This window comes from Stegodyphus dumicola, chromosome X2 (genome assembly GCF_044657685.1).
Source record: "Stegodyphus dumicola isolate Sdum_Otavi_A_Nest chromosome X2, ASM4465768v1".
Classification (NCBI taxonomy): Eukaryota; Metazoa; Arthropoda; class Arachnida; order Araneae; family Eresidae; genus Stegodyphus; species Stegodyphus dumicola.
This window is the reverse complement of record NC_140781.1, coordinates 118,741,017-118,766,626: the sequence shown is the minus strand read 5'-3', so window position 1 is coordinate 118,766,626 and position 25,610 is coordinate 118,741,017. Positions and strand designations below refer to the sequence as shown.

Below are 25,610 nucleotides of genomic sequence, written 5' to 3'. Positions count from 1 at the left end.
ACGCATTCTTCGCCAAGCTGGCGGCACTGAAACTAAAGTTCTCATACGAAGTTATTTTACTTTCGGCCCAATTTTGGCTTTAACATAACAGAATTAGTCTTTCGACCAACAGAAACTGCTTGTTCTTAGAGTTTACACTTAAAGAAAATAATACTTTTGCCTTAGCTAAATAAAGTAAAACAAAACTAAGTCTCAACCGAGACAAATTGACTTCCGTCAAAACATAGAACTTCGTATTTACGCATAACATTTCGGAACAAAAGAAAAATTTATAGAAGATTTTAACTTATCTTTGAGTTTTCGATGATTGGAACTCCGACATCCTCTTCTGGCAGAACTGCTCCCAGTTCATCGACGTCAGTCGTCTCCTTTGTGTCCTTCGAGTTTCGTCCATGTTGATTTTTCTTTTTCGCCCTCTGTATGCTGGCCTCTTGGAGTGCTAGTCGTCGGTTGCTGTCTTTTCCGTTTTGCCCCTGGACGGCTGGTCTTGGCGTCTTCCGGTCTGGAATCGTGCCTGAATTTCTTCTGTTGATGGTGGTCTTTTCGTTCCTCCTGCTGTCTTTTCGTTCTCGGGAACGGCGGCCTTGTTTGCTCCTGACTATCTGGCCCTGGAAGTGTTTTCCTCGATGCAGAATTTCTACTGCTATACGTTGTAACTGGTCTTTTCCTCTTTACCAAAGATTCTTTACACGGCGGCGTTGCTTTCTTGTATTTCTTAAATGCTGGATTCTGAACGTTTTCATTTCTTCTTTTCGGTACCGTCGCATGACTTGTAGAAGGGCTAGGTTTCTCTTCAGTTCTCTGCTTCTTGGGTAGTGGAGCGGGTGACGTTACTTCTTGACCTTCCACTTCTTTTACGCTTGAGTCCTGCAAGAAACTTTTAAGGATTTCAAAATCATTTTGATTATAATATTTTTTCACCTGATCGGGACTTGCTTTACAGATTTCCCCTCTCTCGTTCTTAAGGTACAATACGATTCCCTTGATTTCTTGAATTTCATAGGGGCCTTCAAATTTTGGAGCTAACTTTGCAGTAAAATTGTCTGGGACACTTGATAAAAAAAATTTCCGCTTCAACACTTTATCCCCAACTTTAAAATCTGCTTCACGGCGTTTTCTATCATAGTATAGTTTTTGTCTATTACTTGCCGTATCCGAGCTTTTAACCGCCTGGTCAATGAGTTTTTGCACACCTTTCTGTTTAAATTCTTGCTCTCTTTGTTGCACAAAGAATAATTTATCTAATGGCGTAATTAACTTCCGTCCTAAAAATAATTCTGCTGGAGTTTTTCCCGTAGTATCGTGATTTGCTGTTCTTAAAGCATAAGCTAACTCATTTATGTAGCCATTCCAGCGCTTGTGATGTGTGCTAACATAACTTCGAATTACTTTTACAATATTTTTATTAACTCTTTCTGCGATGTTTGCCTGTGGTCTATACGGAACCATTTTGATATGGCGTATGCCAAGTCCAGTGCAAATGTTTCAAATATTTGGCTAAGGAATTGTTTACCGTTATCGCTAATGATTTTTATCGGTGCACCGTATTTTAAAATGTATCTGTGTAAGAATGCATCTGCGACTGTTTTGGCTGACGCGTGTTTAAGTGGAACAATTTCTGTCCATTTTGAAAAATGATCTACAATTACTAAAAGAAAACGATTTTTATTTAACTCACTCTGGGGGAAAGGACGAAGAAGATCTATGCCTAAAATTTCATTCGGAAATGTAGCGCGAATGCTATTTAAGTACCCGGTCGGGCTGTAATTAATATCATTTATTAACTGACATTGATTGCAGGACCTGACATACGCAGTTACTATTTTGTATAATTGCGGGAAATATACCGCCTCGCGTACCCTTTTTAAAGTCTTTCTGACCCCTAAATGACCCGCTGTTTTCGCGTCGTGTAATTCCTTCAAAATGCTTAATCGAAGCGAGGCTGGGATGACTGGTTTGTACTCAAGATTTTCGTTTGTTGTTTTCGTATAAAATAATAAATTATCTATTATTTCATAGTTTTCTGCTCTATTTCTTATCGCATCGATATCTGTGTGCTCAAAGCTTTCGGGGTCTTTCAAATATGCATAGATACTTCCAAATTCAGGATCAGCTTTCAATTCAGCAATAATTGTTTCTCTAGAATCTAAAATTTTTGAAGTCAACGCAGCGCATTTGAGTTCATTTCCTTCATCGTCCAGTTTTATACGAGAAAGTGCTTCAGCTACATTGTTTTCCTTTAATTATGAGATTATATTCTTGAAGTTTTAAAGCCCATCTTATTAACCTGGGCGTTAGGTTTTTCCCCGAGTAAAGTCTACCAACAGCCGCATGATCCGAAAAGACTGTTACTGGCGCTTTGCCGAAATAAACTCTGAATTTGTGTACAGCCATTAATACGGCTAATGTTTCTCTCTCTGTAGCTGTATAATTCCTTTGTGTAGGGTTCAACGTTTTACTAAAATATGCCAAAGGATGGCCATTTTGCATGAGAACAGCACCTACAGCATAGTCCGACGCATCTGCTGCAATTTCCAGGTTTTCGTCCCCCTCCGGGAATTTCAAAACAGGGGCATTGATGAGCGCTTCTTTTAACCTTTCAAATGCGGTATTTGCTTTTGCTGTCCACGTGAATTTACTTTTCTTTCTTTTAATTACTAACAAGGGTTCAACAATATTCGCAAAATCTTTCATGAATGACCGATAATAAGAACATAAACCCAAGGAAAGAAGAAAGTTTCTTGGCGGTGTTGGGAGGTGGGAAATTCTTGATGGCTTTTATTTTTGAATCTTGAGTTTCTATACCCTTTTGCGAAATTTTATAACCTAGATATTTAAGTTCTTTAGTTGCGAACTTGCATTTTGAGGCTTTAATTGTAAGACCGGCCTCTTTTAATAATTTAAAAACTTCTTCTAGGTCTTTAATATGTTGTTCCAACGTACTACTCGTTATAATTATATCATCTAAGATAGATTAAAGTCGATTTTCCTAGGACAGGCTTTAGAACAATGTCCATAGCTCTCTGGAATGTTGACGGGGCCCCACACAACCCAAAGGGCATGCGTAAAAATGCATAAGTGCCCGATTTTGTTATAAACGCGGTTTTATGTATGTCTTCAGGTCTCATAGCTATTTGATAGTAGCCAGACGTCAAGTCCAACGTAGTCATGTATCTCGTAGATTTAATCTTTCTAATAATTTCCTCTATAACCGGCAAAGGGTAAACTGGGAATTTAGTAACACTATTAAGTTTTCTGTAATCGATAGCAAACCTCCAAGCCCTTTTATCCGAAGGAGGAAACTCGTTCTTTTTCCTACATAGTACGACTGGACTCGCGTACTCACTATTTATGGGCGTTATTATCTGGTTCTTTAACATTTCCTGAATGTGTTCTTCGATAATTTGTTCTATCTGTTTATCATAGCGGTAAGGTTTAGTCCTACAGGGTTTGTCGGCAGTTAACTGAATATCATGCGTAACAATTTGACAACTACCAGGCCGTTCTGAAAATAGTTTGAAAAAGTACTCATCACTTGCTGGATGGCTTGGCTTTCATGTTCATTCAAATGGCTAAGGTCGACTTGCGGTTGTTCCACTGGTTCCACCACCCTCCGATCCATCTCCAACACAATAGAACTTTCCTGAAAATTCAGTTTGGCCTTCGCGGCTTTTAAAAACTCCATACCTAAAATAAGTGGACTTTGCAAATTTTTTACTACAAAAATTAATACTTTAAGGCTTTCGTTTTGAACCTGTATTTTTAAAGATAATTTTCCAACACATTGACAAGTTTGTCCTTGCGCTGCTATGATTTCTGTGTTTTTATTTTTAAATAATCGTAACCTATTAAAATTCTTCTTAAAAAAGTATCACTCATAAAATTACCTTGTGCTCCTGTATCGATGAGGGCTTCTACTGGTACATCGCCAACCAGGACTTGTATAATCGGTAAATGTGAGTTTTTTACGACGACAGTATTTAAGTATCTTCTTGAGGGTTTTTTCGAAACTTCTGGGGTCTGGACCCTCGCTTTTACAGGCCCCTCTACTCGTTTAAAGCTTTCCTTTCAACTTCTGCCTTCTGGGTACGCGGACGGTTGTTTTCAAATTTCCTTTTTGGGCCTTGACCTTCGAGCTTTGATGAGTTAGCTTGATAGCTCTTTCCCCCATAAGAGCGATTTTCGTTTCTGGTCTGCTCATTTGAAGATTGCCTTCGGAGACCTTGAGAATACGATGCTTTTTCCGCTATTCTGCGATTTTGGAACTTGACCACCAATTCGAAGAGCTCCTGAAATGTGCTTGGGTTTCTAATTTCGAAGTAATCTTGAACAGCAGGTAGCAATCTTGGTAAGATTATTTCAATAATCTCTGCGTCGGGTTTCTTCCCATACAGCATATCCGTCAGCTTAATGTTTCGCAAAAAGTCCGTAAACTCTTCTATATTCCGTTGATAAAAACTATATAGTTCGGCTTCTAGCCTTGCTCGGTCTTTCACTATGGGGAAGGCCTTTAATAACGATTTTTTGAAATTTTCAAATGTATATGTTTGGCCTCCGAATTCCCCTAATAAAAATTTGCCTATATTCTTCCACCATAGCGAGGCCTGTCCTCTTAGTGCAGATGTGCCAATGGCAACTTTTTGTCTTTCCGGCACAGGGTAGAGCTGGAAATGATTTTCGAGGGCTTCTAGAAATATCGCCACCGAATTTTCTCCGTCGAAATTGACGTTTGGCTTGATTGACGCTCTCATCGTCTGGACCAGGTATCCAAATCCTCCCAATTGTCTTGCCATTTCTTGTTGTTGTCTAGAAGCTTCCATCCAGTTTTCGGCCATTTCAGTTCGACAAGTGTTCGGGCGCGAATGTAATGTTGCGCGGCCCCAACCTGCACGCAACAATAGTGATGACTGCTATGAACTGGAAAGTACACAAAGTCTTGAGAAGGGTTTAAATCCCTTTTTATTCAACTTTAGAAATTACAAGATGCATGCTCTTGACGCTCACAAACTACGCCGACCCGGCGGTAAAATAAAAATAAGAAACTAAAAATGAATAATCACAAGTTACTACCTACGAGGCTCTCTAAACGTAACTAACCTAACCGCGTTCTAAGATACCGCTGATATTTCAGCAAACTTCTGACTATTAAGTTGAAAGATTCAACTATCTGCCGAGGCAAGCACACAGGCCGAAACGCGCGGTTCTTCAATTTCTACGTAGCCACCTCCACGCTCGTGAAGCAAGAAAGCACACTTTCGAACTCGTTTCCCTTCTATTTAACTCAGATTACTTCCGCTGACAATTTGAATACTTTGCGCGTTCTACTAAAATTTACATACTCTGGCATTGGCAATTCCAGGGTAAAGTAAGGCTTGACAGGAAAGATAGTTTAAACTTAAAATAAATGTTAGTTAAAATAAATATAAACCCTACAGCTTAATGTATCATATGTTCACAGTTACAGCAAATGCAGAGATTTCACTTTCAGTTGAATGGCGAGGTAACGCATTGACGATTCTTAAATAAAACTATGTAAAATTATAAATTAAAAAGGAACTAAAACATCCGAAGTCTCTCCTTCTTTCCTCCCAAAAAACGTTTCTTAAATTCCTAACTAAACTTCATCTTCTGCAGAGAATTCTAAAAAAAATCTAGATTAGCCAGGATGGAATTTGCATCAAAGCCTCCAGGATAGAATTTGCATCAAAGCTTATTGCAAACATATTCGTGCTATAATTAAATTAACTAGAAGAAACATTTTAAGCTGTCTAGAGTTAGATTTAAAAAGTTCTTTATCAAATATCGAGTGGAAATTTTATCAACATATTTGTAAGAATTTGTAAAACCCTACATAGATTATGTTGACGATAACCATCAACATAATCTATGTTGGGTTTTTAAAATAACGTTTTAAAATATGAGACCTAGGCCTTTTAATTTACAGCATTATCACCTTGAATATGTTGAAAAAAATAACATTATCTGCATATACAATATTGCGCAAAAGCATTAGACGAAAACGCAAGTAATACAAAAGGGTCAGCAGAAGTGGAATTATCTAAACTGAGGATCTTGGAATTGTCTGTCTTTTCCTCTCATGCATATTCCTTCACAATATCCAGGAACTTTAGCGGTGGGAATTATCCATTTTGTTGTCAATCGGCAAATTTTAAATATATTTAAACATCCAGCAAGCCTAACGTAAGGAAGGCTGCGACAACGTGTCGTTGGGGTGAGGGTTGTGAGGCAGCTGAGACTTTAGAAAGCACATCCTTCAAAGCACATCCAGCACATCCAGATCATCTTTGTGATTTAGAAAGCACATCCAGATCATCTTTGGTATCTTCCTCCAGAAGAGATTGAAAATTTTAATTAAAGATATTATTTACTAGATGTAAGAAACTGAATCCTCGAGACAAAGTAGAATATCCGTTTTTCCTTTACGGCCACCAAATTTGCAATTTCTTTTCCCACATACCATAATGGGATAAAACTCGTTGTTACATAACCATCCTATGTCTAGACTAGAAATTCCCAACGCTTTTCTTGCATCGAACCCTTTTAGAAGAATGGTTTTCTCCATTGGCCCCCTTACATTTTGCTCTATAACCTACAGCATACAACATAATTATAATGCAAATAATTGTATAAATAACTATGATACTATGAGCCCCGCTTTCACGTTCAATTTTCCGATATCTTGCAAGTGAACATTAAAATTTTCTGTCCAATTTCGGAAGTGGCTTTTATATAACAATATAATAACTTCTGGGGAAAACACAGTCCGTTTAAGTAATGGAATACTTTTCGATTCAGTCTCAATAAAAACAAATCCACTTTAGAACGACAACCGAAGATAACCGTTTTACCTTCAATTAGATTAATATCGCTTCTTTGCGGTTTGTTTCGAGTGTAGCTGAACAACGGATGTATATCATCCCTGTAGAATATATATCTTTTAAATTTTATTAGTTGTGTCGCTATAGGGTCGTCAACTTCTAAGAGAAAATTCTATCTCGGTGTTAAAAATGTCTATAAAACGTTGTAAACAGCTAGCCTTGGAGAATCGCCGTACGTACGGGTGAAGAAGCGAACTGCTGCAACTTCATCATTGTTGGTCATAGAGTTCTACAAAAAGATGGTCATTCAAACCTTTAGTTCTGGTAGTATTTATTGCTTTGATGAATAACTTTAAAACAATATGAAACTCTTCTTGGATATTTTTTGCAATTAAATGTTGCCAGTGCAAACAAGAAAAAAAGGGGAAAGAAGAAAAAAAAAAAGAACAGTTCAAATGTTAGGTATCTTATTTTTGAGATACGCTAAAAATCCTCAATAACTTTCAACTATCGCTGGTGCACCGTAACAAGAAGTTGCAGTAATGCTTAACGACAATGAAATGTTATACTGCTGGAAATTATTTTCAAAACAATGAAATGCGTTTTTTCCTTTTGTGCATATTTCAAGAGGTTTTGAGCACAAATGTTCTCTATTATATCTAGTTTAGTGTCACTATAATATAATAATGTGCACAGATTATTAAAACGCTATTCCCTCCAAAAGTCGATTCATCTAGATGTCTGGCAGATTTATTAACCCTAAATTAAAAGATTAGTTTTGGTTCAATGTGTTTGGACATTTCATCTAAATCGCATTGAGCTGTGTCTGCTGAGCGGCAGACTTTGTTAAACTGTATCCGGATTCATTTTCATAGCCTTGCTTGTTACTTCTCAAATTACTGGCAATAACAAATTTTCACCAACTCTGTGCTAGTGTTCTCCTTTTGCAATCAAACAGGAAATGTTATCTGAGTTTTCAAAAATGCATGAGTTTCTCGTGCGTGAAACTTAAGTTTCATGCTATCTTGAAATTTTTCCAGATTGTAGCAACAATCTTTTTCCCTCTTTTAAACCAACAATGATAAAAAAAAAGTAATTAGCTAATTTTCAAGAATTTTCTTAATAGTTTACTAAAGTATGATTTTAATCAGAAGCATAGGCTTCCCATCTTCACTGCCTTCGTTGGACGTCACGTGATCTACATTGGAGAAGCGGTTTCTGAGGATATGAAACCATTATACGTCATGCTACGTTTTTTCTCTTTTGCATAGATTTCTCATTTTTATTGGTTTAATTTATTTGTTTATTACTTTCATTTTTTCCTGCTGCTCTTTAACACAGTTACATATTGGCTGATGTCAATTTTTTTTTTCAATATTGAATATTTTTCGCATATCCTTCTTAACGAATGAACTTATCATCGCAGAATTTTATCTTCACACCAGCGAAGAGACTGAGAAATGATCTTCTAAATGGCATTCTTCAATGGTTACTAATAATGATAAATAGTTTTAATTCAAAAGATTTTAATCCTTTATTGCCAGCATTCATACAATTATAAATGATGATGAAATGGGATTTTAAAAATCAGAGAAAACCTGAACTGATCTGAATATATCTTATGGCATCAGATAAATTGAAAGTCCTTGAAAGAAAGATGCAATCGCGTATTACGTTTCAACGCTGTTTAGAAGAAGTAATTCTGCTGCGTTTAACGTAGTGACTTTCTTCTCTTTTTATCTTTTCAGGATTCTCTGGGGTAAAAAATAGAAAATAAAATATATAAGTTAATAAAAAATAATTACGTAGTTTTAGTTTAAAATCCTTTTTCCCATCTATCCCAATATAAAGCTAAGAATGTTTACATTCAGTTTCCTTAAATTTCTGTGAGATAATTTTGATTTAAAATTTGTTTTTGTTAGCTGCCTCATTTTATTTTTAGTCACATATCATCAAGGGTATTGTAAAAACCGATTTCCCCTCCTTTTTCTTTTTTTACTATTTAGTGCATTTATTGGTATAAGTTAAAAAGTTAATTTATGTATATATTTTACTCATTTTAGTATAAAATCTCCCCCTTCGGTATTTTTATGGATTTTTGTAATGCTTTTATGTTTTACATGGAATTAATTTTACCTTTTGCCCCACACGAAGAACAGGTATATTGCTAGTAAATAAACAATTATTGGCTGTAACATTTATATGTAATTACGTTTTAAGAGTAAAAAAAACAACAAAAAAAAAATGTAAGTTAAAAGTACTTATACATTCCTATTCATCTTGCCTTTCTTTGCAGTTATCCTCCGTTCTATGTGAAAGTTATGAAAAATTCTTTGTTTTAATTACTAGATTGGCGGAGCAAGCACGAATGATGTTGGACAGGGGAATGAGGTTTGAAAATGTTGCTCTAGGAGATAGGAGACCTACAGCTCTAATACGACGTTACGGTAATTTGTATGCCCAGTCCAGAGTAGACACTCTAGATGCCTTGGATAGTATTCCAGAGCTAGAGCACGCTCACGACTTAAAATCCAAACTTTTGTTTTCTGCCGTAGTTGTAAGTATATGTGAAAATTAATGACCTGTACTATATATATTTTTTTAAACTGATAATGTATACCTTTTGTTAAATGTATCTTACAATATCCTCTATAAATTAATTTGTCGCCTAAAGTAAAATGTCTTTCTAGAAATTCTAGCTTGGTGAAGGATAAAGCTTATATCACTCGATTAATGTTTTACTTGCGATAAAATATACCAACAAAACTTTTTTAGTGAGATGAGATTTCATTAAAATTATGTTTGTTAGAAATATAAATTTTTTCATAAATATATCAGGAACAAAGAACCTGCAGCCTGTAAGGCTATTTACAGTTAAATAGTTACTATTCAGTGCATCAAGTAAGTTAAAAAATTTTATTTTGTAGTTTATATAAAAACAAGGAGTAGTAAGTTAAAATGAAAATACGATTTAGAAGAAGATTAAAGATTAAATTCTAATGAATCTTTTCAAAATAAAAAGTTTTTTTTAAATTATACTGCAGCATATAGCCAGATTATTTCTCAAATTTTTACAAATTACATTTCTCAGAAACATCTTTTTTTTTTCTTTTTAAATTGTCAAGCATCTCAAATCTGAAAGAACATTGAAAGCGAACACTATTTAAACTGCAATTTTTCGAAACTTACTCCTTTCTGGTAGAAGTACCGCAACATTTCACTAAGTTCAATCACTCGTAATTAGATTCTGATGCTTCAAAATACTTTTTCACATTTCCAATGCAACTTTTCATGTATTCTCGTAAAACCTGGCGCCAAAGCCAGAATTTAAATTTTTTTTAACACCAAGCTAATTTTATTTATTTACATACTTATAGTCCACTTGCACTTTGTTTTACAAAATCTGAAAAAATAAACTTAATTTTTTAACTTAAAAGTTTCATTCCAGATGCTAGAAATGCATCAATTACTATTTTCCTGGTGAAGTTCATCGAGACAGAAGCGGTTCATTCCTTTCAATTTTAATACTTAAGCTATATTTTCTAACATAGAAACTTTTAAATAAAGAGTGTATTGCTTTCTGAAAAAAAAAGTGCAAACGGTTAGAGCTGTTAGCACATTTGAAAGAGAAAAAAAAACTGAGAACGAATAAATGCATAAAAAAGAACAAAATCGCAAAATTTTTTAGTCCAAGAACAGCTCATTTAGCTTTTACTGAGTAACTAAGCAACATAGCTATTTGATTTTTGCCCATAAATTTAGTTTGATTTTGAAAAGTCTAATATTCACGAATATCGGTATGCCATTCAATTTCTCTAGAACCCGAACAAAACAGCTACAGCTTCTGAGATGCTAATATTCAGAGCATGAGGATTCTGCAATTCTTAGAATTTCCAGTACATTAAAAACGATCTTCAAAATTTTAAAGTGAATGAGAGATATGTTGTCATTCGTATTTGAGTTATTATTCCTATCATCATTTCTGTAATCAGCCTCAAAATGAATTTTCTTTACATTTAACCCGTCTTTCAAAAGCACTCTGCATTATTTTTCTTTTCTTGACACAGTATTGGATTTTAATGGTTTCTTTTGCGACAATCCAAGCAAGCGATTTTTCCTGTCATCTTCATAATCACTGCATAGGAAATGTTCTCTGCAAATTCTTGCGTTCTTCACATTAATAGAATCCTGTCTTCGATACACGTATCCATTTTATTCGCCAAAAGCAAATTTTTCTTTGGGAAAAAATATGACATACAATATCATTATCTTTCTAATTTCCATGAATTTTATAGCACTTTGCTACAACACAGGAAGACACTGGTGTCTTCCTGTTTCCGCGAAATCATCAATCTTCATTCCCCCTTTCCCAAAGGGGTTACATAGTGGGGGCCAACTGGGCCTCGGCCTCTCCCGAAATGTAGGAAAGAAAAGAAAAATTAAAAGAAATAATCGAAAAATATTTGAGATCTCAGATCTTTGAATGAATGAAGCTAATGCTGTATTTAAAAGGGGAGAACCAGATGTTCAAACTCTGCGATGATTTTGTCAATGAACTAAAAGACTAAATTTCTTAAAGTAAAAATAATATTCTTCCGAAATTCTGCATAAAGGCAATTTATAATGAAATTTTTCAGAATGATATTTGTTATAAAAAGAAAGGTGGATTAAAAGAAAATACACTTCGAATACCATAGCAGCTTCTGACTAACCTTTATAATATCTGAACCTCGACTGAATGGACTTGCTTTACATGCATTCATCGGAATATCCAAATACATTAAAAGAAATCATTGATAAATTTAACAATCGTCAAAGGTAAATTTGTTAGTTTCAAAGATTTAACTCAAAAGTTCTAGAAGTATGGCGCCCGATTCAGCCGTGATTGTATATATTTGTCATAATAATTTAAAATAATTAATTATGTATATATACTTGTAAGTAATTATTAAAAGTAAATATAAGCAGTTATAGAGTATATTTTAAATAATTCAGTTTTATATATACATGTATATAGTATGTATATAATAAAATTGGTAAATATTATCAAGTTATTTAATATTATTTCATTTTACAATGCTCTTTTTCCAAGTCTCCTAGTCATCTAACTTCTTTTTTAAGAGAAACTGTACTTTGTGAGTCACTTGCAATTCCAACTCAAAACGCGGTTCACAATTAAATTAAATTTATTCTGATTGGTCGTAATATTAAACTTTGGAAACACTGGTTCAATAATTGTAAATGAATTCAATTAGAGTCAGCTACATTAAAGCAACTATCAAGTGACTTTGGCTTATTATGACGGTGGATATTTTAAAAGATTGATTAAGGTAACAATTGAAAATAACAGCTAATATTGAAACAGAATAGAACAAATAGAATTAAACTAAAGATTTCGAGAGAAGCCTAAACTAAAACACGATGTCAAGATGAAGACTAATTTATTCACAAAGAAATTATCCAGCTCTTCTTAATGACTTATCTTGACATTCCCTGAGGAGCTGTGGGAAGGGGACTGTACTCTCCGATTTCGCGGGAACAGGAAGAATTTTGAAAAACGCGGAAAGAGGAATCGCGTAAATAGAACTAATTCGAAGACATTGACGGGCAGCAATTACAAATAAATAAATAAATAAATAAATAAAATTTAAAAATAAAAATAAATTAAAATTAAAATTAAAAAAGGGATTTATTTTTTTTTATTAACAAAACAAAATTTTCTAATTAAATTAAAACTTTTTGCTAGATATTTGTAAAAACATACGAATAAAAATAGCGCAAAGAAAAATATCAAATTTATACGTATATTTTGCTTGAAATCTAGAGGTTGGTATGGGCAAGAAATTTCTGTTGGTTACAATTTGGAATTCAAACAGACAGCTAAATATTACAATTTTCAGATTGGCGTTTATTCAGCTAACAGTAATATATTAAACTGCTAAAAGTAACTTCCTTTTAATATAAACTAAAAAGAAATATACTATCTTTCTAATTTCCATGAATTTTATAGCACTTTGCTACAACACAGGAAGACACTGGTGTCTTCCTGTTTCCGCGATTCCTGTTTCCGCAGTTGTCAAAAACGTTCCTGTTTCCGCGAAATCATCCCAAGGGGGACAGGACCCAAAAGGGACAAAACTTAAGAATAAATAATGACAACCTAGTATCTTTCTTTTATTAATTAGATTTTTCTATAACGAAAAACAGAAAAAATAATATTTGTATGTAAATTAATGTAAACTTCTTTGTTTTTTTACTACACCTTTCAGCTACACCATCTCATGACGTTTTGATTTTCATGAAGTTTGTAATCTTGGAGGGAAATTACTAGAAAGTATTATAACAAATTGTAGACACTCATCGACAGTCTCGTTCTTTCTCGTAGACTTATTAATTTTCAACTATGAAAATAAAACTATTCTCACGTAAATGCACTCTAAAAACAAAGCTAGTATTCTTATCGCAAAAATTCGTAACTTAAGATATTTATCTTTTGACAAGTATTATTAAAAGTTAATCAAATTTGTATCTTAAAATCTTTAAGATTATATCTTTAAGACAAAATTTATATCACAATGTAAATTAATTAGCTCTATTTCTACATTTTCTGAAGAGTTACGTTCGTTTTTTGTAATGACTATAACGTAAATCTGCACTCCAGACGATTAAAATCAAACATTTTCTTCAAATTCTTGTCATAATAACGCTAATTAACTTACGGGACATATATTCCCAGAAGGCAGCATAAAATTACTTCTAGGGCCGCCAGTTTGACATTGCTTCACTAGAAAACAATATAGGTGATTAAAATTAATTTGGAATGTCTACATTGCTAGTTTAAGCAGGCGAAGTCAGAGCAGATGCAACGTAGTGACGTCTGACTGCTTTCTGTTAGCACATGGAGGTAGGAAGTCCTTTCCTACCTCCATGTGTTAACACCACCTAAGAGGATCACGTCGGCGAGGAGTCACATAAAGGAATGACTGTTTTAACCCTTCTGTTTAAACCTTGGAATTAGAACCAGCAACCATACGGAAATGAGAAAACGAATGCAGCGCCATCTGTCTATAAAAATAGTAACGAAATAGGGAAAAGCTAATATATTAGAATTTTCAAAGCAATGGAAAGAGCAGGATTGGAATTATAGTCAATAATTAAAGGAGATAAATTTTTGAGCATATGAAAGCATCTGAAAGACTTCAAGGAAATCCAGTTTGTCCACCGAAGAAGCTTTGTGGATAATTTTTGGAAAATGAAAATCAAAACTGGGGTGTAAATAGCTATGTTTAGCTATCGAAGATATGCTTATTTCTCCTTCATTTTTTATGCTTGCTGTGCCAGACTTTATTAAATTGTTCACTGATAATGCTTTTTATGGAATGTAAGATCACATGAAACATACACTATTCTTTAACAGCAATGAAAATTTCTGAGACGTTGTAAGTCTCAGATTCAGATTAGAACTGTTTCTGCAATTTCTCTGCCCATGTTATGTTAAATTTTTGGTGATAGTATTAAATAATCATTAATTATGTTGTTTTTTTTCGTTTTGATATGCAAGCAACTTTTACTTAGGGTTATATTATGCTTGAAAAAGAGAGGTGAGAGAAAGGTAAAGTCTGTATCATTCCTTTGTAAGTGGCTATTTGTTCAATGTTAAAGCTGAAACAGAAGTAAAGGGTATTTTTTTTTTTTTTTTTTTTTTTTACTTTCCACCCCACATGCAAACAAATATTTATAATTATTTTGATGCTTTTGTAAGCAAGCAAGATGTTTTTATATTATTGAACTGTATGAAATTTAAAAGCTGGTGAATCAAAAATTTCGCTGGAAACGTCTGTTGAAAATATGAAGATTTGTACTTGAGGTAAGTGTTTTAAATTACCAAAACCAAATGCTTTTTCTGAGGCACGGAAACAATCACGCACAGGCAGTAGGACTGTTATGGAATTTTGGAGTAAGAGATTGTATAATAAAATTCAGTATGGAAATTGTAATCCACGCATTTTATGATATAATATCGAAACAATATTGTAATGCCCTGCAAGAACATAAAAACAAGATCAAGTGAGATATCTAAATACGTCCCATAATAAATAAAAAAACAAGAAAATACGCATGGGGAAAAAAAGCAAGTAAGTATGAACATTAAAACTATAATATTCAGATAATGAATTTACTTTACTATCCTACCAATTACAATGGCTCACAAAAGTGAAAGAACCTTACACATGTCAAATGCTAAAAATGCATCACTCTTATTTTATTTTTATTATAATAAACCATAACGGCATACATACTGAAATATGTATATTGCATGAAAACTGTTTTACTTATTGTTTACTAAATGTTTATTTACTGGGTGCATACATTTTTTTCGCGTCTCTGCGAGAAGAAATATCATAAAATTCAGGAATACTTGAAAAAGTAGCTATTTATGCTTTTAAAACAGTGTTATTATAGTATTTCAGAACATTTCAACTTTATATGAGCATCTGTAATTTTTATTTCTAGGCTGATGGAATTAATGGTACAGTGTACATAGCTATTTAGGTCAAATAGTTAATAGTTCAGTTTCGAAAGCAAGGCATCCGTTCCAGGAAACAGCAGAAAATTTACAGCGAATCGTGTCGATATTATCATTCGGAAGCCCACGAGAGCGCGCTGATAACCGATAAACAAGGTGGAAAGCATTACGCAGATTCTGCAGCATACGGCTAAGCTCCAAATAATCCGTCAAACAAAAATTAAAAAATTACAATATGCAGAAAATTGCGACAGTGTCACGGTCAAGAGTACAGAGAAGTGTCTCAAATGAAACTCTCTGTTTTGTTTTTTAGAAAAGATGTTTATGATATTCATATAGCTCAAAGAAAGCTTTTCATAAGTAAAACCAACAGAATAAAAACAACAATCGTTGAAGACCTTATAAGGTATTTCTCCCGCCTTCTTAGCATGCCTTCGTGGTGCAGTGCTCAGCACACTCGGCGCGTATTCGAGAGGTCCGTGGTTCGACTCCCGGCGAGGGCATTGTTCATTTTTCATCTCTCCTGCTTCGAAATAACCTAATAGCTCTACAACTTTATTAGGATGCTTCAAAACTTCTGGAATCATGTTACATTCAGCGCTGATAGGAAATTTAGCATTTTAAGGAATAAGGGCTACTTCTGTATTGTGAAGAAACTAAATATTGAAAAAGGGTAAAAAATCTCCGCATCAAAAGTAAAACATTACCCTGTATTTGTTCAGGGTTATATGTTGCCGAAAGTAGTTGAAAGTTGGTGTTTGCCAACAGTATCATGAATAAAAAGGGACACCTTTATGCACTAAAACAAAATTTTTATATAAAAAGAAAAAAAAAATCCAGAAATTATTTTTAGGGTTCAATTTTATTTTTTAAAACGACAATCACTCCAAACATGCGGAGAAAAATAATAAAGTTGTGATTCATGTGTCGTAATAAAAAAAGGCATAAGAACCATATAAAGATTAAGGCTACATTTAAATTTAAATAGATTAACTGTGTCAAAAGACAGACTGACGCTTCAGTATTCCAGAGATCAAAATCCCTTAATATATTTCCTAAATACTGAACTAAACATTTCAAAAAATAAAACAGTATTTCCGTTTTTTCCAAAGTTAAATTTTCAAAATACAGTGGTGTCCAAAATTATCTTTACTTGAACAAAAACACTGATTTCTCAAAAACTAAGGAACTGTTAAAATCAAAGTGAAAGGTATTTATTTGGAATGATATGCAGTATTATAATATATGAATCTAAACTGAAATATCGACTACGAATGCATATGACGCAAACTACACTGTAAAACTACTAAGGCTAAATTGATATTTGACATCTAAATTTTAGTAAAAAGTTAATAACTCGAAACTTTTTCCATTAATAGACAATGTAATCTGTCCAAACTCATATATATATATATATATATATATATATATATATATATATATCACAACACTACTTCCTGCTTTCAGTATGGTAGCTAATTAAAATCTAAGAAAGTAAGTTTCTCTCATCCAACAATGTGGTCTTCAAGAAACTGAAATCTTTAAGGGGAAAATTGTGCAGCAGTTCGTCCAAGGATATCCCGCAAATTCTATATGGGACTCAAAGCATGTTGGCCAGTATATTCTCTCAATTTCTTCGATTTCAAGGAATTCCTCAATCAGATTTTATCTGGGTGGACTCCTGCATAAATTTCTCTGGGTACAAGAGATAAAAAGAAAGCCAGATCTGTATTTTACATCCAATATAGGTTTGTAAGACTTCATCTCGATATTTCCGAGCAGTCACAAGTTCTCTGCCAAATGTTTGTGTTATGTATCAAAGGTATATGTTGTGTTCATTGGTCTTTACTCCTACCCCTACTAACGCATCTGTCACAAATATCATGTTTCTTGTTGTTTGTTTGTTGTTTTTAATCCCCGTGACCAGCAGAGCTAATAGATGAACACAGACCCATTGCTGTTAACTCCAGCTGTGAGGTTAGTTAAACACATGTCATTGACTTTCTAAAAAAAAATGGCCTGTTCTCATCAAACCTTCTATGCACAGCAATACTGAAATTCTATTGATAGCTCTGAATGCATCTGCCTTTGAATCAGTTCTTGTTGCGACGAGCAATTAAGAACAGAAATCGATCTTTAGGAGGAATTGATTTTTTCTTCAAATCATGTCCGGCGTCTTAGCAACAATGTCACAGTCTTTCAGATGATGGATGTTAAATGGCTTGAAACATTCAATCATCTTTTCACCAAAAAATTCAATTCGACAAACACCGAAATTAAATCCTGAACTACAAGCTCTTGCGACGAAAAACATGTTTTGTTATACCAAGCGTTTTCTATCCTTTGGATGGTATTATCCCATTTATTTTCATTTGAAACAGAGTTTGGTCAAAGTGGATTGGATAATGAAATGTATGAAAATGTAAATCATATTACTTCTTGAAATACCATTTTCTTATGTAAGTAAATATAATTTTGGTCATTCTATATATTATATTAACATTTTGCAGGTTTAGAGTAAAATTTAACTCAAACGCAGTAAGCTACCGAGTCATTTCTTTTTCCTTACTCAACCAGTGTTACAGCAGGTAGCATGAATTAAAATATTGTAATTCAAATAGCTGGTTACACCCTAAAAAGCACTTTCAACCCTTTTGTTTTGCACCTTCGAATTATAATATATCTCGGAGCTTTTAAGAGTACTTCTGAGTCTAATGTGGTATTCGTTGAATAATAAGTTTTAGGTTCAACAATGCAAGGCTTTGTAAGCCTAGACCATCTTAACCAAACAGATCCAGGTTTTAAAAAACCATACATTAAAAGTTTTATGCTATATTTTAAAGTTTTATATTAAACTGATTTATTATGTTGTTTTACTTCCTAGCTGTCTTTTCGATCTGTTCATAATACTATTTGTGACATCAAATCCCGTATAAGGCATATTCTACAGATTCCAGACGACAGAGAGAGACCAGCAGACCCAGCAGTCCGAGACTTGGATCTCTACATTAGCAATTATCTGAAACATTCTGCCGATAGATTTGACCTAAGGAAGAATTTCGAAGTAAGGATATTTGTTATACTCATTACAACATTTTATTTTGTTTCAAATACTCCTAAAGTAAATTTTATGTTTTTTAAAATAAAAAAACTTTTGAAAATATTTTATTGAACAGTATATAAGCTTCTATGAATACAGTATTTTATTATAAGTGAGGGGAAAGAACTTTTTTCATTGACGATGATCATTAAAAATTTAGCCAGGTCAATTTAAAAATTAAAGAATATTAAAAAATGCAATTTCATACAATGGCTAGTCAACGTAGTCAACTATCCATTTCGTTGACTAGCCGTTAAGTTAAAATTTCGTTTTTCGTAATTTATTTGAAATGTATATGACTTACTCTTCAATCCATGTTTCGTTCTTGGAATTTTTGTTCTGCTTCTGTAACTTAAAAAACAAACATTTTTAATTTAGTATATTAACATGCAAGCAATGCAGCTTATTGCCCTTCTCACAGCATACACAGGAAATATTCTGATATTATCTAAAAGAATTAAAAAATTATCTTTTACACATTACGTCTGGCTGGAAGCTCCGGCAACGTGGGTTAATAGCAAAAGAAAGAAATATGTATAGATATATATACACTCAGGAACATTTGAAACAGTGTTTGGATAATGATATTAAGTTTTCTTTTCAATAATGATTATTAAGTTTGGATTATTAAGTTCTTTTCAATAATGATTATTAAGTAGATTGGATAATGATTATTAAGTTTTCTTTTCAATACAGCGCATCAAAAAGGAAGAAAAGTATTTACAAATAAGTACAGTGAAATCCGATATGCAAATGATCCAAGTTTGGTGCCAATGCGCATGACCACACACCCTGCAGTGGCGCTGCAATCAGAAAGTGGGCTCTATATAAATCGGCGCATAGATGAAGATTCAAGATCCACAGTCATGCATTTCCTCACCTGATGTACTCGAAGAAGCGTCTACCTTATGACAGCCGGAATAGAGTTGGCATTGCAGCCAGCTATTCGCGGCTCACAGCGGAACTTGGAAGATTCATGAAAACTAATCTGCAATGCATAGAAGAAGCTCACGGCCCCCTTTGCGAAAAGTACTCCAGGGATCTACAATTCTTTTGGAAATTAAAATTATTCATCGAAAATGAGATCGTCCTGGAACGAGTACCTCCCATTTATAGGCCTAACATTCCAGCTGAATTTTGTACCTGCGACGATAATTCTCTGCAGCTTGGCGAGCCAAAATTAAATGTACGTAAGGACAAGTACTCCGTCGTGCTCTGATGACGAAAAAAACAAGAAACTTAAGTCTCTTGATGAGGAATCCAGTGACTCTGACTCCGGACCCAGAGGAGATACTACAAAAAGAACCAAGAAACCGACTCGAAAGATGAACCCAACCGACGACGCTGATTCGTCAGCAGTTAAGCCAGCGGCGCAACCCGCTTCTGACAACCTGGATAATATGGATACAGCCCCTGATGTACAGCTCCAGGCACCTCCAGCCAATGATAACTCTTCATCTGGTAAGACACCTCCTATCATCGTAAAAGATTCGAAAAACACTTTCATCAATGTTAAAGTTATCCTTGCAGGATATAACTTAAATGCTGAACGGGATTATATCGAGAAGATGATCCCAGGAGGTTTTAAACTCCTATCGAAAAATCCAGCTTTTTACAAACAAATTGTTAAAGTATTGACCGATAAAAAAAACTCATTCCATTGCTTCTCCTTGCCTGAAGCTAAGTACACTGGTGTACAAAACTCAAGCAACAATGCAAATTTTAATCAGATAACTATGCAGTTGCAGAAAAGGGATTCTTGCTATCAGTACAATGAACACGCAATTCAGTAGGAAGGTCATGCATGTGCAAATGTCGGGAAAAAAGCATCACAGCTACGTGATCGTACGCAAAATGCATGCGCTCCACTCGAGACTACCATAAAAGGAAGAACGAAGACGCAATTAAAGACATTCGCTGCAAATACATGTGAAATATGGCTGGAAGAAATCATCTGGATGATTTCACGAGTGGAAGAATTATCGGAAAGCTGGAGGAAGGGCGTAGTGTGACCAGTGTGGCTGAAGATTTCGAAGTCAACAAAAGTATCGTTTTGCGGGCTTGGAAAGCCTTCCAAATCATAGGTACAGCTATTAGAAAGGTTGGTGGTGGCCGCTCTAGGACAACAACTGCAGCAGATAACCGATATATCGTCCTACAGGCGAAAAGAGCCCAAAAACCAGTCAGCAAGCTCCCCAGCTCAGCAACTGTGTACAGACACCTTCACAGAGATGGCCTATTCGCCCGCCGTCCTGAACGCTGCATCCCTTTGAAAGTTGGCCATCGGCGCCACCGTTTAGAGTGGTGCAAGGAGCGCAAAAACTAGGCATCTCATCGACTCATTACTGAGTCGTGTCCTCCTTACGGATGAGAGTCGTTTTAGTGCACCAAGCGATTCTCAACGCCAACTTATTTGGAGAGAGGTAAGGACACGTTTTAATCTCAGTAACATCAGGGAAAGAGACCATTACGGTGTCCCGGAGATCTCGTCTGGAAAGGCATTATGCTGAACGTGCGGACTCCACGTTTTCGACAGAAGTTCTGTAACCGGAGATCGCTATTGTCAGGAGGTGATCCTTCCCTATGTGCGTCTGTTCCGAGGTGCAATTGTACCAGACTTCGTTTTTATGGATGACAATGCACGGCCATACCGAACTCCTGCTGTTCAGAAGCTACTGAAAAGTGAAATTATCACTCGAATGGATTGGCCAACGTACTCCCCTGATTTAAATCCCATAGAGCATGTGTGAGATGCTTTGGGAAGACGCCTTGAGGCACGATTACATCCTCCGGCGAATACCCAACAACTGAAACAGATGGTGATTGAGGAATGCGCACTCTCACCTCAAGATCTGTTGGACAATCTGGTGCTGAGTATGGGCAGACGGTGAAAAGCAACCATTGCAGTAAGGGGAGGTAATATCCAATACTGAGGAACATCTGCTTGTTGTTCTTCCTCTTATACAGACAATCATGTGTAACGATACTATGAGTTCAATAAAGCCTGTTTTTGTTTAATTCCATACTGTATGCATTGTATTTATTTTTGCGCAATTATGCTTTCGACATCGTTTAAATACAAAATGCTGTCTCTTATTTCTAAATTTCATGTCTCTCAGATGATATCTCGTGGATTTATGTCAAAAAGAACACCTGTTGCTTAAGTTTTGCACATCAGTGTACATCAAAGCGGTCATTCATAGCCTCCCAGCCTATTTCAAATCTGAGGATATTTTGGAAGTTTTGAAAATTAAGAGATATAGTGTCGTTCGGGTAAACCAGATAACTAGAAGAAGGAATGGAGAGGTTATCCCGATGCCGTTATTCCTCGTCACGCTTGAACGCAAAGAGGAAAATAAAAATTTTTATCATATCCATTGTATCCTTGGTATGAGAATCGCAGTCGAACAGTACAGAGGACGAGCTGGATCCTTGCAGTGTTACCGCTGTCAAAGGTTCCACCACGCTCAAATGCACTGCAAACACGAACCGCGTTGTGTGCGCTGTGGAGATTCTCATCAATCTTTTATCCGTACTAAAGACCGCAGTGAACCACCGAAGTGTGCAAACTGTCTTTAGATCGGCCACACCGCGAATTTTTGTTGTGAGAAATTTCCAAAATCTAAAGCTCCTCCTCCACCTAAATCCTTCCAGGATCGAGTTGTGACAAATAAAGGTTATCTTAAGGCCTTCACCACAGGAATTGCTCCTAAGTCTATTCAAGAAGCTAAAAAAGTGCTGAACGACCTAAAAGTCCTTCGTATCTTTTATTCAACAATCTGGACTGCCTCTACTTTTCCAGCAATTTACTTCAATGAACAACGCTGTAAATAATGACATCCCAACGAAACTAATTAATGGATAAATTCACTTTTAACGCAAAGCCTGTATTATTCCTCGTATGGAATGCAAATAGCATTCTGCATAAGAAAAACGAGCTTCAGGACTTCTTATACGAAAATGACTTTGATATCGCTTTAATTGCAGAGACCCATGCTCAGCAATGTCACAGACTTTCCATAGCTAATTATCTCTTATACCGGTGTGACAGAACTAGCCATCGTGACGGCGGTGTTTGTATATATGTAAAAAGAAGCTTTAATTCGTGCCTTATCAAATCCTCTACCGATTTTAATTGCGAAACTATTACTGTGTATGTCAACCTTCCAATTTTCAAGAATATTCACTTCACTGCTTGTTATAATCCCCCAAATAACAGATTAAGTGAAGCCCAACTGGTTTCTTTGCTACGTCCAGACGTCCCTACAGTGCTGGCAGGCGATTTAAACGCCAAACATAGGGTCTGGAACTGCAGCAGTCCCAATAAAAATGGCAAACTCCTATACGATTACATTTTTAATCATCCTGTAGCCATATATGCTCCTGATGAGTACACGTACAGCCCTGGGAGGCCTGAATATGCAGATATTTTAGATATCGCCCATTCTACTAACAATATTCCCATAATTATGGACGTCAAACATAAACTTTCTTCCGACCATATTCCTATAACTGCATCTCTCGGAGTGCATAAATCGGATGCAAGAATTACAAAGACACAGACTGACTGACTCCTGTTCGAAAATATCCTTAAAAGCAGAAATATTTCTTTAACTGATCTTCATACTTCTTCTGGTATTGACTATTTTTTTATTCCTTAACCCTCCATATACAAGCTGCCCACTCAGAAGCAAGCGAGACTGTAACAAGAAAAGAAAACCTGCTTAGACTCCCTCCTAAAATTAGAGCTAAAATGAAATACAGAAATAGACTCAGAAAATCCTTTCACCTCACTTGGGATCCCAATATTAAAAGAAATATTAATAGACTCAATAAGGAGATCAAAAATGATAAAAATTTTCAAGGAAGAACTCTGGAATGAAAAGATGCTTCACCTCAGCACTATTGATGGCTCTTCATGGATTCTCATCAAAAATTTAAAATCTTCTTATTCTGGTTATCGACCTATTCACTTTAATAATATCATAGCCATATCTAATCACGATAAAGCTGATGTCTTTGCAACTTATCTGGAAACTCAGTTCACCGCGAATTCATGGCCTGTTAACAGAGATTTTGAAAAGCATACACTTTTAAAAGTAAGAGGTTTCTTAAGCTCGCCTACTGCTCGAAATATCTCCAATATCATCTCTCCTGCTGAAATTAAAGATATCATTAATAAGTTAAAACTCAAGAAACCTCCTGGTATTGTTGGGATCACAAGTAAAGCTCTCAAATGCTTTCCTGACAACCTCATCTCCAATATCACTAGTGTTATTAACGCCTGCTTTCATCTTTCCACAGCACTGGAAAACTGTTATAATTATTCTTATTCCAAAACCTGGCAAAAATCATGCGAATGCAGACGGATATAGGCCTACCGGCCTTCTTCCAAGTCTTGGTAAAGTTTTTGAGCGGCTTATCCTTAAGAAAATTCATCCTTGTTTGCATCTTCTCTCAAAGGAGTAATTTGGTTTCAGAGAGAAACTATCCAAGCAGCTCATCCGCCTCACTGAATTCGCCGGGAATGCACTTCATCATAAACAGAATGTGATTATCCTCATGTTAGACGTGGCGAAAGCCTTCGACCGCGTCTGCCATCAGGGACTTATTGCCAAATTAATAGATTTTAACTTTGAAAGAGAAATTATTCTGCTGATTTATTCCTACATCACTAATCGCAACTTCAAAAGTGTTTGTTAAAGACTGTTACTCGTTTTCTCGGCCCATCTTAAGAGGAATTCCTCAAGGAAGTATTATTGGTCCGATCATCTATATCCTTTTTGCTTCTGATTTTCCCTAAAATGCATTACAATAACTCTATTTTGGCCTGCTATGCAGACGACACTGCCCTGGCAGTGAAGTCTGCAAATATAAATTTTGCTATCCGGAAGCTTCAAGACTGTATTCTTAATATCGAAGACTGGTGTGGAAGATGGAAAGTGCTCAGAAATGCTCAGAAATCTCAGCTCCTGATCATTAGAAAACGGAAGAAAAATACCACTATCAAGAATTAACTTATTCTCTTTAATGCACCAGTCCCCATTGTTTCTAAAGCTAAGTACCTAGGAGTCACTATCAACAACAGGCTTCCCTGGAACAACCACATCGACAACATCCGTACAAATGCACTCAAAATTATGAAATGCCTTTACCCTGTCCTAGGAAAATTCTCAAAACTCAATCTCGAGAAGAAACGCTTAATTTACATTACAGTTAGGCCTCTGATGACAAATGCTTAGCCTGCCTGGGCAGCTGCCACTCCTGCGGATTTAAATAAACTACAGATAGTCCAAAATAAGTGCCTACGACTGATCACCAGCGCTCACTACTTCGTTAAAAACAAAGTTCTTCATGAAGATTTAAAAATTCCCACCATTAAAGACTGCATAAGGCTAATGAAAAGTTTTTTTCGTGACGCTAAGGAATGCGAGTTTATGAAATTATTTCAACACTTTCCATTACGAGATCTTAACAGAAGACAGATATCTCAATCTCAGACACTTCGCGCCGCCTTCTTAATCTGTGGAAATCAAAATTTCCCAACTTAAGTGTTTTTATTCTGCCATAATTCATTTGTACTTCATTTATGGAAAAATACTTATTATGATCTTTTACTCGTACTTATATTTTTTGTATTCTGTTACAAAAGAAATATGTTGTGACTTATCTCTGCAACCAGCCAGATGCTCGGATTTATCTCACGTGACAAGGTGTTACTCCCTCTCCCATGTACCATTCTACCTACGGGACCAGCTCATGTACTCTCCTCTGCATCGCTTCAAGCAACACAACTGATGATTGCCGGCAGAAAATTTGATTTTTTCTCAAGTTAAGTCCGGCTATAGTGGAACCTGGAAGATCCATGAGCATGACTATCTCAATCCAACTCTAGGAGGCCATTAGTAAGCAAAGAATGGTAGAAGTGTGACAAAACATTTCTCACACTTAAGTGAGTTTGAGAGAGGCCTGATCGTCGGCATGAAAACCGCAGGCTGGTCGACCACCGTGTTGCTCGCCAGATCGATCGTTTAGAGTGCGACGAACCAGGATGTTGGGAGCAGTGTACAACCAGGAAGACGACGAGACAAGAGGATCGAAGTATCGTGCGGCAAGCGCTCGTGGACCCCATAGTGACTCGTTA

At 35.4% G+C, this 25,610-nt stretch overlaps 1 protein-coding gene across 2 annotated transcripts in view; it reads left to right on the top strand.

Moving 5' to 3' along the window:
* Positions 1 to 25,610, top strand: part of LOC118186124 (uncharacterized) — a 111,662-nt gene that overhangs the window by 75,149 nt on the left and 10,903 nt on the right. For both annotated transcript variants that reach the window (XM_085809351.1, XM_085809350.1), the window contains 2 exons: positions 9,189 to 9,396; positions 18,251 to 18,430. In XM_085809351.1, coding sequence (XP_085665477.1) covers positions 9,189 to 9,396; positions 18,251 to 18,430 — 388 coding nt within the window. The remainder of the gene's footprint in view (positions 1 to 9,188; positions 9,397 to 18,250; positions 18,431 to 25,610) is intronic.